This window comes from Xenia sp. Carnegie-2017, unplaced genomic scaffold (assembly GCF_021976095.1).
Source record: "Xenia sp. Carnegie-2017 unplaced genomic scaffold, XeniaSp_v1 HiC_scaffold_9, whole genome shotgun sequence".
Taxonomy (NCBI): domain Eukaryota; kingdom Metazoa; phylum Cnidaria; class Anthozoa; order Malacalcyonacea; family Xeniidae; genus Xenia; species Xenia sp. Carnegie-2017.
Window position 1 is genome coordinate 165,739 of NW_025813559.1, and position 15,383 is coordinate 181,121.

The following is a 15,383-nucleotide window of genomic DNA, read 5'->3' on the forward strand; positions in this document are numbered from 1 at the left end:
ACACACGAGTACATACGAGTAACATACGAGTACATACGAGTAACATACAAGTACATACGAGAAACATACAAGTACATACGAGTAACATACGAGTACATACGAGTGACATACGACTATTTTCTGGTCAACAAATGAGAAACAACACAATTTCTTCAATACATTGATATTTGCGTTTATTTTTCCTTGTATTTGTGTGGACTTTGGGGCAACCATTTGATGGATTTAAATGCTGAAAAGGTATTTTACTTTTATACTACATTCATTTGTATGTTTTAGTTGAATTTGTTATAGATATTTTGTCGATGCGATTTGCCAGTATTTGAGCGCTTTTTGAAGCACTTTCACCTAGGAAATACATATTTATGAAAGCGATTATACATTCATTTTGACTCTGAAGATGACTACCGCTAAGGTTGTCGAAACGTCAGTCAACAACAACAAAAACAGTCCGTCTCAGGACTATACGTAACAGTGCAACTCTCATTTAATTCAAATATATATAATGTAAATTTATTTCATGTAGCACGTTTTGAAAGCATTATTTATACGTTGTTTATTTAATCGCTTTCATAAATATGTATTTCCTAGGTGAAAGTGTTTCAAAAAGCGCTCAAATACTGGCAAATCGCATCGACAAAATATCTATAACAAATTCAACTAAAACATACAAATGAATGTAGTATAAAAGTAAAGTACCTTTTCAGCATTTAAATCCATCAAATGGTTGCCCCAAAGTCCTCACAAATACAAGGAAAAATAAACGCAAATATCAATGTATTGAAGAAATTGTGTTGTTTCTCATTTGTTGACCAGAAAATAGTCGTATGTCACTCGTATGTACTCGTATGTTACTCGTAAGTACTTGTATGTTACTCGTATGTACTCGTATGTCACTCGTATGTACTCGTATGTTACTCGTATGTACTCGTGTGGTGTTTTAGTCACGATCGTTTAATCATAGCATTCCAATTTCTATCCAATCGGCATGCACAAACGACGCACAGTTCACCTTATATGGAGGTGAGTGCTTCAATGCTCAATCGATTCTCGTCAGTCATACGTTTTCATCATAAAATTAAAAGATAAATTCCTTGCCATTTTGAATGAAAACATTTTTTTGATTCTTTTAAATGTCTTCATTGTTTTGATTCTTTTGAGTTTTTATTGTCGATTTCAGTTAACTTTTCAAATGGCGGTTGCCAAGTTACTTTCTGATGTTGCCAACTACATTTCCAAATATGGAATATTCGTTATGAACTTGTCAACTTGAGTTGACAAGTTGTGTACTTGAGTAGTGAAGTTGGGAACTTGAGTACTGAAGTTGGGAACTTTAGTACTGAAGTTGTGAACTAAAGTTGCGAAGTACAAGCAAACGCGAAAGGTCTTTGTACCCTGTAGACATTTGGCAATGAATCCGTTCAGTAAGCAAGGAAAAGCTTTAGCAATTCTAATCCGTTTGCTGGAAGGCAAACTTTGTTATTTTCTAGGTGTTGCTGAATCTCTTTAGCGTAAATAGATGGTTTATTAATTTTTAGATATTCAGTGTATGCAATAACGTCATCTGTACTCGTGGTTCGAACATCACGTTCGCTCTGGCGAGGTGCAATAGAACCAGTGTCTACCCATAGATCTATTATATTTGAAATGTTTGTCAAACGCTCGTTATTTAACCACATTTCAAATATTTAACGTAATTTAACGTGCACTTATTTGTGTACGACTTTATTGTCTATTATATTTGATATAGTCTTATACGGTAGATTTAGTTGTTTCAAAATGTTTGTCAAACGCTGGTTATTTAACCACCTTTCAAGTATTTCATTTCTTACTTCTATTGGTAAAGCTTTTCCTTGCTAACTGAACGGATTCATTGCCAAATGTCTACAGGGTAAAAAGACCTTTCGCGTTTGCTTTTACTTCGCAACTTTAGTTCACAACTTCAGTACTAAAGTTCCCAACTTCAGTACTCAAGTTCCCAACTTCACTACTCAAGTACACAACTTGTCAACTCAAGTTGACAAGTTCATAACGAATATTCCATATTTGGAAATGTAGTTGGCAAAATTAGAAAGTAACTTGGCAACCGCCATTTGAAAAGTTAACTGAAATCGACAATAAAATGCTTTTTGATTAAAAGTATGATACGTTGTTTACTCAACCGAACAATCGTCCGCATGTTTACAAACGTAGAAACGGACAATATTATAAAACTGTAGTTTTGTTTCCATTATTTCCTTTATAACATTTTGATAGAACCTTTTTTCCGATGATTCTGTGCGACTGCGATAAAATCATGTATAGTTATCGGAAAGAGCAAACGTTTCATCATATTCATAATTCATATTTCATGGTTGAACTCGCACCATGCGTTTAAATTATTTTGACGTTTTGTTAAATCCACACCGATATTTCAAGTAATAGTAAAAGCTCTAACGAAAATAAATACATGCTTACACTATATTTTGCTCACCGTCTGAGCATAGAGCGCAAGATAAAAAATGTGAACCGAGCTGGCTAAATACGGCACGGTGAATCGATTTCATGTGTTTTCGCCAAACGAGATATGTGTAATTGATGTCGGTAATCACTCGATTTTGGTATCTACTGTATAACGTTGTTTAGGCCGCATATCTATTCGGATTCCAGACATTTAAAATCAAAGAGAAACTGACAGGAGTTCCGAAAGGTTCTACCTTATTGTGATTGTTCTTCCCCCCTCATTCCGTAAAAATCCCCCCCGGAAATGTTAACAGACAGAACGACACAAATCGAGATTTTACCTCTATATAGGTCGAGTAGAGGAATGGGCCGAGACATGTCAAGATTAGTGTGCTGCCACGCTGATGCATGGCAGCAATTAGCGGAAAGCTAATCTGTTATGAATAGCGCAACTTACAAGATGCTTTATAATAACGAGAAAAATATAAATTTTTGAACTGAAACTGAATGTGATCTTGAGAAACGTGTGAAGATGTTTATAGATCGTCACAAAGATTTCATGCGGTTTTCATGGCTTAATTAAAACATAATCTAAAACTGCTTGCTGTTCGCACACCGTTTTAAAAGATTATTGAGCAGTAAAAGAAAATTTATGGTTTACTGATTGAGAAAGACGATCTGTAAGGCTACTAATAACTTGCGGTTTCTCTTGCATAAAAGGGAATAAACAACTACAATTTTAAAAGTATAGTTTTTCACAGACGATTTTTTTATTGTGAAATATTCTGTCTAATGCGAAAAGTTGTCCATCCACAACAAAATTCGCGGTAAAAGAGATTAACCACATATCAATGCTTAATAAAAAGTGAACTTGGAAGATTAGAGAAAGCTGTTAAGGCGTGGCACGGATCGAAAATTTAAATTTTTTTTATGAATTCAAACTAGTGTAATGAATATGAATGAATTAGATTGGTTTTGCAATAAATTTAAATTGACGTTGCAGTTTTGCAGCAGCCCCATGGTGGCTGTTTCTTTTGTCTATATTACATGTGTTTTATAATAAAGTGAAAAGTGTCGTCGTCTCTACAGTTCGCATCATATCTATCAATTAAAGTAAATTTGGATTGTGAGATAATGACTTCCCACATGTCTCATTTTGCTTCCTTTGAACATAACACTTTTTATATTTAGTTTGATGAAGCAGCCATTGGCAATGAACTTTTAACATGCAATTGGCATAGAAGAAAGCGATCCGTTTTCAAACTGTGAATTTGTTAGTTTATGGAAAGTATTGGTGGTTTTCATATGCATCATGCTGATGGACTCCTTACAAAATAATATCATTGGATTCCCTTTGCTCTTAGGCGACATGGTGGATGCCCTTTCTTTGTTTGTTATTCCTTGAGACACACATGAAAACCAAGAATTGCTGTTTTCAAAATTATAATTAATGTTTGCTTGATGAGGTGAAGACAACAAAGAGCGACTCGCAGTTTTGGCAGAAAAACGTGTAAAGTAAATTTGGAATGTGAGATATATTGACGTCGGACATTTCTCGTTTTGCTTCCTTTGCAACATAACGCTATTTATATTTCGGCAAGGTCACAATTCGTTTCTTGAAGTTTGGTGAAGAAGCCGTTTTTAATGAAAGCGATGTGGTAAGTTTATGTTATGTTTCTATATCTTTAGATGATTCTTGGCTCGATGTTTTTCTTCAATCATATTTAGCAGATATATTCACCAACAACTTGATTTTCACGTTTGCTAGCGTCAGGAATACGTTTAAAAAAGGTATTGCGATGAAAGTCATCTCATAAAATCTATTGTATTTAATTATTGGTACTTAGGTGTGTGAAATGTAATCTTTGGAGTTAGTGCATAAACTCTAGTTTTGAGTATGAGGTGCATGAAATATAGTGTTTGCAAGCTAATTGTGTGAATTATAGTGTTTATGAGTTAGGGGCAGGAAGTATAGTGTTAGTGAGTTACGTGGATTCATTATAATATTTGTGATTTAGGGGCATAGACCATAACAGTCAGGAGTTATGTTCATGAACTCTAGTCTTATGGTGTTAAGCAGGGTGCGAATTAGTTGAGAAAAAACGGTGTGCAAATTTTTTCGACAAAAATTTTTCTCCAGAGGCATAATCAAATGATATCACAGTAATTATTATACTGCACTATTTACTAAATTAACATTTTTAGAACGTAATATTTTTATAACATTTTATCAACGTATACATTTTACAAGTTATCATGTTATAGTACACGACTAGTTACTTTCTGACGAGTCTTGGTCCGAAAAATAAGAATGTTTGCTGCAGCTTGATGCCTCTGACGTATCGACTTTCTTCTTTCGCTTCTCTGGGTAAGCATGGCCTCCATATCCAATCCTTCGTTTCTTTTGTTCATACCACCGCTCTATTGCGGGAGCTGGATCATACTCTTCCACTGATGGACCCTCCTCACTAATTCGCTGACTGTCGAATCTTCCTCTTGACATTCTGTTACGTAGGTGTGGCTTTATTTTGGCCATTGTTGAGAACATTCGCTCAACCACAGCATTAGAGATGGGCGTAATTAATAACAGTTCCACAATGTTAAGAACGCTTAAAAACTTTTCCTTACTAACTGGTGAAGAGAGAATGGCAGCCCAAACATCTAAGTATGGTATAGCTCTGCCATACGTCTCTGAATCAACAACTTAAGCCCACTCCATTCTTCTGTCAGCATCGTATCGTTCGACACATCCCATACGTTATGCTTCAAAAGCTGAATGAAGTGGTCGACAAGTAGCGTAACCGATTCGTCTCCATAGCTCACCAAATTAATTTCCTCACCTGGCCAAGACTGGGTGTCTATAATTGGACAAAGGTGTTTGTAAACTGGTGTCTCTTGAAGATCACTAAAGCGATTGCCCAAACAGAGGATAATCGCATCTATCCACTCTTGTCGTTGTCCAGCAGCTCCATTTAGTGCACGGGGATAATTTGTGAGCACAACACCTTGATACGAAATCTGGTTCTTGTCGTCACCAGTAGGTTTGCAATCCTTCCTAAATTTATCGAAAGTAGCTTTGCCAAATGTACTACCTTGAAGCTTGACCATAGTCCAGTCAAATTCCTTGATTCTCCTTAAAGCTTTAACTGGATCATTGTCGTCAGTTTGTAGTCCAAGAGACAAAACACGCAAAGGACTAATAATGTCCACAAAGATAGAAGCATACATTGGGAAACGAGCGTCTTTTCATTTAGCTAGGAATCCATTTATCTTCTGCTTTTGGGCATCAGGTGAAGTAGTTGCGGCCTACATCTGAAATGTACAGTTTCTCCATACATTTCAGCTAGTTTAATCAGCTCTCTCAGTTTCTTAGGTGACTTCTGGCACAGAGAAAACCATGTATGTCAACCAGTATGTCGACTGTTGACAGACTTTCCAGTCTCAAAGTGACGTCCTTTTTCAATTTGACGACAATATGTCAACATGGCCAATTACATGGCCTAAGATTTTAAAAATTTTTTTTTCAATATATGTGATAGTAATTAATGAAAAAATATTTTTGCACATCGTTTGAAAAAGTGTTGTGCAATTACTTTCATTTTAGCCAAAACGATGTGCAAATTGCACATTGCACACCGTTAATTCGCAGCCTGGTGTTAAGTGCAGGAACTATAGTCTTTGGGAGTCAATGTAATATAATATGAAAGAAATGCATGAGATTTCATAATAAATTTATTTTGCTGATGCATTGTTACTTTGCATATCATTATTTCATATTTTCTCATATTGTACATCCCAGATGGATAGAGTTGTGAAAATCCTTTACCACCTCTGTCATTCACTTCAATTACTCTTACTAGTTTTCATTGTTCATGTGTCATCGTGACTCATGGCCAAGAATGTTTTTTTGTAGTTTGGATTCTTTGTGGATGTCAGTTGTTTGTTCGTATAATGATGACGGGGCCCCATTATTATATGAGCCCACATGAAGGTGGTCAACTGGTACTCGCAGAAGATCAACTCTGCACTAAACATTCTTTATGTGATGATAGAACTGGGGTATTGAAGTGGTCCCTTTCGCCTTGCTCAAAGTTGCGTATATAAAGAAAGGAAGTAGCTACAAAGATGGAAAAAGTTTGGTTATAGCCAACATCAACAATAGAAAAGGTTTTGTGATAAATGATTATATGCCTCTTGATTTATCGCTATTGTTCTTGTGAAAATCTCAATGGTTTTTATTGATCGTACTGATTTTTGGTTTGTTTATTGAATGGCACATTTATGCTGTTAATTGCATAGAGGTACAGATTGTTCAAATTGTGGTGTAGACTTGCAGTAAATACGACCTACGACTTCTTCTCACGTGTCCTAAACCTTTGATCGCTTCGGTAAACGGTCCAACAGCTGGATTTGGTCTTTCCCTTATCGCACTGTCTGATATAGTCTTTGCTTCAAAAAGGTAATGTGTATTGAGTTAGTAAAATTATTCATCCTAGCTGGTCTGACTTCATCTGTGTTTTCAAGTGTTTAATTTCAGAGTTATATTTAATATGGAAAATAGCGATTGTCTCAAAAGAGTTTTTTGCGCATACCGTCACGTCACTAACATTTAAGTCATTTTTGAGAGTTTTGTGGAAAAAAGAAAGGAATTGATATAATTTTGAAAACAGCCAAACTTTCTTTAATATCATATGTCAAACATTTATTGAGTCGTTTTAAATTGGTCAATTTACTTCGCCAATGAATGCAATAAACACGTCAATAATACATTCAGACAAAAATCCCCAAAGTGAGAAAGTTTATTTGCTAACGGGGCGATATTAAACCTTGACGGGTTCAGTTTCCTTTACCCCATACTTTCCTTTTACGCACACCCTTAATATAATTGAGTACTTTGTTCACCCCAGTGACTCCCTCAGTACAACATTACGTAATTTTTATTTCAGTTGACATATTCCTCGTGTTTTTAAAGGCAACTTTTCAAACGAAGTTTGTGGAGTGGGGTTATCCTTCAGTTGGATGTTGCTCTCTATCTTTACCTCATTTATTTAATCACTCACAGGCACATGTGACTTGTTTATATTAAACAGAGGCCTGGGCACAAGGTCATATTTTGAATCGTTAGGTATATGAGTTGTATCCACGCCTATTGATCACTTTATATAAAGCTTTTAATGTTTTCTTTTCTTGAACCTGAGAGGATGTGTTATGTTCTGAGGTGTAAAAAATTAACTGTGAGATTGAAAAGTTATTTAAACTACGAATAGCTTTATCTAAGTTCCCACAAAATGCTTTACTCCCTATCCCTACCCCCCCCTCGCCTCAAAGAAAGTGTATCGTGAAACATAATTGTTGTTTTTATAAAAGAACCGAGATGCTTTAAAAAAAATTCATTTTATCTTACGGTGAATTTCCTTTAAATCGGGTAATGTCTGTTATTCTATGCAACACGAAACTCGACTGCGACATGGCAAAGGAAACGCGGAATTATTGCAGAACTTTTATCTTTCAAACATTTCGAGAAGGAACTCAATTCACTTTTGCGAGATTTTCACTAGTTTCTAGACAGGTTTGTGTGTCTATTTTACGAGGGAGAGGATTGAACACTATTGGAAAGCAGAAGGAAAGGGAGGGTGGGCGAAGCTTAGCAACTAGAGGAGAGAGGGACACGGGACCTTTGAAAATGCAATAAATTTCTATTTTTATTCATGGACGTTCACGTCGCAGATGATGAAAACATTTACAGTTTTGAACTTTTAAAAAATCCATGTTAGCAAATAGTAAAGCAGCATATTTAATATTGTAGTGCCTTCGAGAAACAGAGGTTGATGGTCAACAGTAATATACAAGAATTTGAGGATAAAAATCACGAGGAATGCGATTTGTTTCAAAAGTACATCAGCAGCGATGATATTTTGGATGGCATCGTAAGAAGATGGTGGACGAGCTTACAGGAATGATTTACCATCAAGGTATATTTACGATCAGACTTATGGCGCGTGCAAATATATATTGTACAAATAGGATATTGTGTCCCCAATGATCCGTTTGTAACCTTTACGCAGTGGATTTGTAGCGTTAATGGTGTAAATCATTCGTAACTTGAGTTGAATAACAAAACATATTCGTTCATTTAACTACGATTTTTAAAATCTTTACTTTGGAGGAAAAAAATGGCGTTTTGAATCAAGTTCCAAAACATAGCAAAAAAACTTTTGCTGGAAAATTTCGAACACTCGTTCTGTATCGTTCAAGTCATTGAGACTTCAGTGTTTACTGCTGGCGTAACGGACTTCTTAGTCGCGATAACCTTCTTTCTTGCGCAATTGTTGAAAAATGATGCAGTTGTTTAAAAATAAGTGTCATTAATTAACATGTTGTCACGTGACATCAAGTAGATGTTTGCGCAGATGCTTTGTACGCTTAACAACTTGGTGAAACTGGTTTTTATCAAACTGAATAACATACACAGAAAGAAAATGCATGGAACTTTTCATCAACCACAATCAACTTAATGTTTCAACTACATTTTCGATATTCGTTGTAAAAAAGTCATCACTGCTTGCGCGCATTCCTTGAACAATCAGTTCGCATTCTATATTAGTCTCATCATGAAGTTTCTCCAGCTCAGCTGAGCGACATAATTTCTTCCACATTGAGAGCGACTGCAATGGAGAGAAGCATTGTATGGTTAAATGAAACGAAGCTATATTTTTAAAGTCCAGATTTGTGCTACCTTCGGCGGCAACGCAGCCATGTATTTCATTCTTTTGTTAATTTCTTTTTCAATTTCGGCTTGAGGAATAACTTCTGTTACCAAACCGTAGTTACAAGCTTCGACCGCAGTCAGTTTCTTTTCCAACGAGTAACATCTCATTCGCCTGAGTGCAAATTAATAAGAAATGTGTGACAATCATACCTTACCTTTTAACTGCATTAAGATAACAATACCTTGTTAAAAATTGAGTTAACTAAGCAAAAAGAACAGGGCTCAAAATAACGGCCAGGCAACGGACAATGATTTTCAAAAATACCTATGTATCAGTAACATTTTCAGTTTTCCCATAATAATTTATTATTCGGCTTTCCTTTCAATATGTTTTTGCAATATTGAGCGTCAATTTTTTACATACGTAAAAACCATGCTTTCTCTAGTAAGTATTTGCTGGCTAGGGGCTTGTTGCATTGAAGGTTACGATTCCGTTCTCGTAAAGTGTGTCGTGGTCAGCTTTGGGTAATGAGGATTTCAATATTATAATGAGACCGTGCGTAGTGATGTCAGAAGCGCTTAGTTAAAAATGTTTTTTCATATTTTCGACGAAAATTATGTATATTAATGTGACAATAAAAAAACTTACTTCGACCAAGACAAAATGAAATTGATGTTTCGTCTTGAACGAAAGCATTTGAACACATTTTCCACATCAGAAAGAGCTTCTTACAAAAAATTCACTCCACCCCCCTGAAAATAAATATTATCATATTCCATTATTTCACCAAGACTATAATTCTTGCTTTTGAACACATTTTCAACTTTAAAACAACTTTTACAAAAGTAGGTATTCCACCCCCATGAAAATTAATTTTATCATATTTAAATATTTTCATCAAAAAGCTATAATTCATGCATTTGAGCACATTTTCACATCAAAAAGAACTTTGACGAATAATCGAGTCCACACCCCTGAAAATTAATTTTGTAATATTTTCATATTTTCGTCAAAAGACTATAATTCATGCATTTGTACACATATTCCAATTAAAAAAACAACTTTTACTAAAAAGGGATTCCACCCCCTTGAAAATGAATTTAATCTCATTTCCATTATTTCATCAAAAAATTATAATTCATGCATTTGAACACATTTTCCACATCAAAAAGAACTTCTCACAAAAAATTCACTCCGTCCCCCCTGAAAATAAATTTTATCATATTCCATTATTTCACCAAGACTATAATTCTTGCTTTTGAACACATTTTCAACTTTAAAACAACTTTTACAAAAGTAGGTATTCCACCCCCATGAAAATTAATTTAATCATATTTACATATTTTCATCAAAAAGCATTTGAACCTATTTTTACATCAAAAAGAACTTTGACGAAAAATCAAGTCCACCCCCCTGAAAATTAATTTTGTAATATTTTCATATTTTCATCAAAGACTATAATTCATGCATTTGAACACATATTCCAATTAAAAACAATTTTACTAAAAGGGATTCCACCCCTTGAAAATGAATTTAATCTATTTCCATTATTTCATCAAAAATTATAATTCATGCATTTGAACACATTTTCCACATCAAAAGAACTTTTACAAAAAATCGTCCACCCTGAAAATGAATGTTATCATATTTCCATATTTTAATCAAAAGACTATAATTCATGCATTTGAACACATTTTCCACTTAAAAAAAAATTTTTTACAAAAAATTAAGTCCACCCACCCTCCTGAATATAAGTTTTATAATATTTTCATATTTTCACTATAAAACTATAATAATGCATTTCAACACATTTTCAACTTGAAAAACAACTTTTACAAAAACAGGGATTCCAACCATTCTGAAAATGAATTTTATAATATTTCCATTATTTCCATTATTTCCATCATCAAAATATTATAATTCAAGCATTTGAGAACGCATTTTCCACTTTAAAACAACTTTTACGAAAGTGAGGATTCCACCGCTTTGAAAATGAATTTAGTCTTATTTCCAATATTTCATCAAAAGACCATAATTCATGCATTTGAACACATTTTCCACAACAAAACAACTTTTACAAAAAAGTTCAACCATTCTGAAAATGAATTTTATCATATTTCCATATTTTAATCAAAAGACTATAATTAATGCATTTCAACAATTTTCCACTTAAAAAACAACTTTTAAAAAAATTAGGGATTTTTTCATATTTCCACCTCATCCTGAAAATTAATTTTATCATATTTTCATTACTTTTATTATTTCCATTATCAAAATATTATAATTCAAGCATTTGAACACATTTTCCACTTTAAAACAACTTTTACGAAAGTAAGGATTCCACCGCTTTGAAAATGAATTTAGTCTTATTTCCATTATTTCTTCAAAAGACCATAATTAATGCATTTAAACACATTTTCCACATCCAAAAGAACTTTTACAAAAAATCGAGTCAACTCCCCCTGAAATTTAATTTTATCATATTTCCATATTTTCACCAAAAACTATAATTAATGCATTTCAACACATTTTCCACTCAAAAAGAACTTTTACAAAAAATTAAGTCCACCCCCGATCCTGAATATAAGTTTTATAATATTTTCATATTTTCACTATAAAACTATAATTCATGCATTTGAACACATTTTCCACTTAAAAAACAACTTTTACAAAAACAGGGATTCCAACCATTCTGAAAATGAATTTTATCATATTTCCATATTTTCACTATAAAACTATAATTAATGCAATTCGGCACATTTTCCACTTAAAAAACAACTTTTACAAAAACAGGGATTCCCAATCATTCTGAAAATGAATTTTATCATATTTCCATATTTTAATTAGAAGACTGTAATTCATGCATTTGAACACATTTTCCATATCAAAAAGAATTTTACAAATAATAGATTCCCACCTTGAAAATGAATTTTATCATATTTCCATATTTTTATTAAAAGATTATAATTAATGCATTTCAACAATTTTCCACTTAAAAAACAACTTTTACAGAAATAGGGATTATACCTCATCCTGAAATTTAATTTTACCATATTTCCTTATTTCCACCAAAAGATTATAAATTAATGCATTTCAACACATTTTCCACTCAAAAAGAATTTCTACAAAAAATAAAGTCCACCCCCGATCTTGAATATTAGTTTTATAATATTTTCATATTTTCACTATAAAACTATAATTCATGCATTTGAACACATTTTCCACTTTAAAACAACTTTTACGAAAGTAAGGATTGCACCTCATCCTAGAAATTAATTTTATCATATTTCTATTATTTTCATTATTTCCATCATGAAATATTATAATTTAAGCATTTAAACACATTTTCCACTTTAAAACAACTTTTTGAAAGTAGGGATTCCACCTCATCCTGAAAATTAATTTTATCATATTTCCATTAGTTTTATTATTTCCATTATCAAAATATTATAATTCAAGCATTTGAACACATTTTCCTCTTTAAAACAACTTTTACGAAAGTAAGGATTCTACCGCTTTGAAAATGAATTTTGTCTTATTTCCATTATTTCATCAAAAGACCATAATTAATGCATTTAAACACATTTTCCACATCCAAAAGAAGTTTTACAAAAAATCGAGTCAACTCCCCCTGAAATTTAATTTTATCATATTTCCATATTTTCACCAAAAACTATAATTAATGCATTTCAACACATTTTCCACTCAAAAAGAACTTTTACAAAAATTAAGTCCACCCATCCTGAATATAAGTTTTATAATATTTTCATATTTTCACTATAAAACTATAATTCATGCATTTGAACACATTTTCCACTTAAAAACAACTTTTACAAAACAGGATTCCAACCATTCTGAAAATGAATTTTATCATATTTCCATATTTTCACTATAAAACTATAATTAATGCAATTCAACACATTTTCCACTTAAAAACAACTTTTACAAAACAGGGATTCCAATCATTCTGAAAATGAATTTTATCATATTTCCATATTTTAATTAAAGACTATAATTCATGCATTTGAACACATTTTCCATATCAAAAGAATTTTACAAATAATAGATTCCCACCTTGAAAATGAATTTTATCATATTTCCATATTTTATTAAAGATTATAATTAATGCATTTCAACAATTTTCCACTTAAAACAACTTTTACAGAAATAGGGATTATACCTCATCCTGAAATTTAATTTTATCATATTTCCATATTTTCACCAAAAGATTATAAATTAATGCATTTGAACACATTTTCCATTCAAAAGAACTTTTACAAAAATAAAGTCCACCCCGATCCTGAATATTAGTTTGATAATATTTTCATATTTTCACTATAAAACTATAATTCATGCATTTGAACACATTTTCCACTTTAAAACAACTTTTACGAAAGGATTCCACCTCTTCCTAAAATTAATTTTATCATATTTCTATTATTTTCATTATTTCTATCATGAAATATTATAATTTAAGCATTTAAACACATTTTCCACTTTAAAACAACTTTTTTGAAAGTAGGGTTCACCTCATCCTGAAAATTAATTTTATCATATTTCCATTTTTATTATTTCCATTATCAAAATATTATAATTCAAGCATTTGAACACATTTTCCACTTTAAAACAACTTTACGAAAGTAAGGATTCCACCTCATCCTGAAATTAATTTTATCATATTTCTATTATTTTCATTATTTCTATCATGAAATATTATAATTTAAGCATTTAAACACATTTTCCACTTTAAAACAACTTTTTGAAAGTAGGGTTCCACCTCATCCTGAAAATAATTTTATCATATTTCCATTATTTTATTATTTCCATTATCAAAATATTATAAATCAAGCATTTGAACACATTTTCCACTTTAAAACAACTTTTACAGTAAGGATTCCACCTCATCCTAGAAATTAATTTTATCATATTTCCATATTTTCATTATTTCTATCATAAATATTATTTAAGCATTTAAACACATTTCCACTTTAAAACAACTTTTTGAAAGTAGGTTCCACCTCATCCTGAAAATTAATTTTATCATATATTATTTTATTATTTCCATTATCAAAATATTATAAATCAAGCATTTGAACACATTTTCCACTTTAAAACAACTTTTACAAAGTAAGGATTCCTCATCCTAAATTAATTTTATCATATTTCTATTATTTTCATTATTTCTATCATGAAATATTATAATTTAAGCATTTAAACACATTTCCACTTTAAAACAACTTTTAAAAGTAAGGATTCCACCCTTTGAAAATGAATTTAGTCATATTTCCATATTTTCATCAAAGACTATAATTAATGCATTTAAACACATTTTCCACATCAAAAACTTTTACAAAAAAAGTCAACTCCCTGAAATTTTTTTATCATATTTCCATATTTTCACCAAAACTATAATTAATGCATTTCAACACATTTTCCACTTAAAAAACTTTTACAAAAATAAAGTCACCCCATCCTGAATATAAGTTTAATAATATTTTCATATTTTCACTATAAAACTATAATTAATGCATTTCAACACATTTTCCACTTAAAAAATTTTACAAAATGGATTTCAACCATTCTGAAAATGAATTTTATCATATTTCCATATTTTCATCAAAGACTATAATTCTTTGCATTTGAACATTTTGCACAATAAAAGAACTTTTATAAAATAGGGATTCTTCCCTCTTGAAAATGAATTTAGTCTTATTTCCATATTTCATCAAAATGTTATAATTCAAGCATTTAAACACATTTTCCACTAAAAACAACTTTTACGAAAACAGGGATTCCAACCATTCTGAAAAATGAATTTTATCATATTTCCATATTTTAATCAAAGACTATAATTCATGCATTTGAACACATTTTCCATATCAAAAGAATTTTACAAATAATAGATTCCATTGAAAATGAATTTTATCATATTTCAATATTTTTATTAAAAGACTATAATTAATGCATTTCAACATTTTCCACTTAAAAAACAACTTTTACAAAAATAGGGATTCCACCTCATCCTGAAAATTAATTTTATCATATTTCCATATTTCCACCAAAGATTATAATTAATGCATTTCAACACATTTTCAACTCAAAAAGTTTTACAAAAATAAAGTCCACCCATCCTGAATATTAGTTTGATAATATTTTCATATTTTCACTATAAAACTATAATTAATGCATTTCCACATTTTCCTTAAAAACAACTTTTACAAAACAGGGATTCCA

General features: G+C 31.6%; 1 protein-coding gene across 3 annotated transcripts in view; it reads left to right on the plus strand.

Moving 5' to 3' along the window:
* Positions 1 to 15,383, plus strand: part of LOC124459397 (enoyl-CoA delta isomerase 2-like) — an 83,005-nt gene that overhangs the window by 11,630 nt on the left and 55,992 nt on the right. For 2 of the 3 annotated variants that reach the window (XM_047008848.1, XM_047008850.1), the window contains exon 5: positions 8,246 to 8,597. In XM_047008848.1, the coding sequence (XP_046864804.1) occupies positions 8,246 to 8,281 (36 nt within the window). In that variant the 3' untranslated portion in view covers positions 8,282 to 8,597. Of the gene's footprint in view, positions 1 to 8,245; positions 8,598 to 15,383 lie in introns of those variants that run through there. The other variant, XR_006953621.1, reaches the window with a different exon arrangement.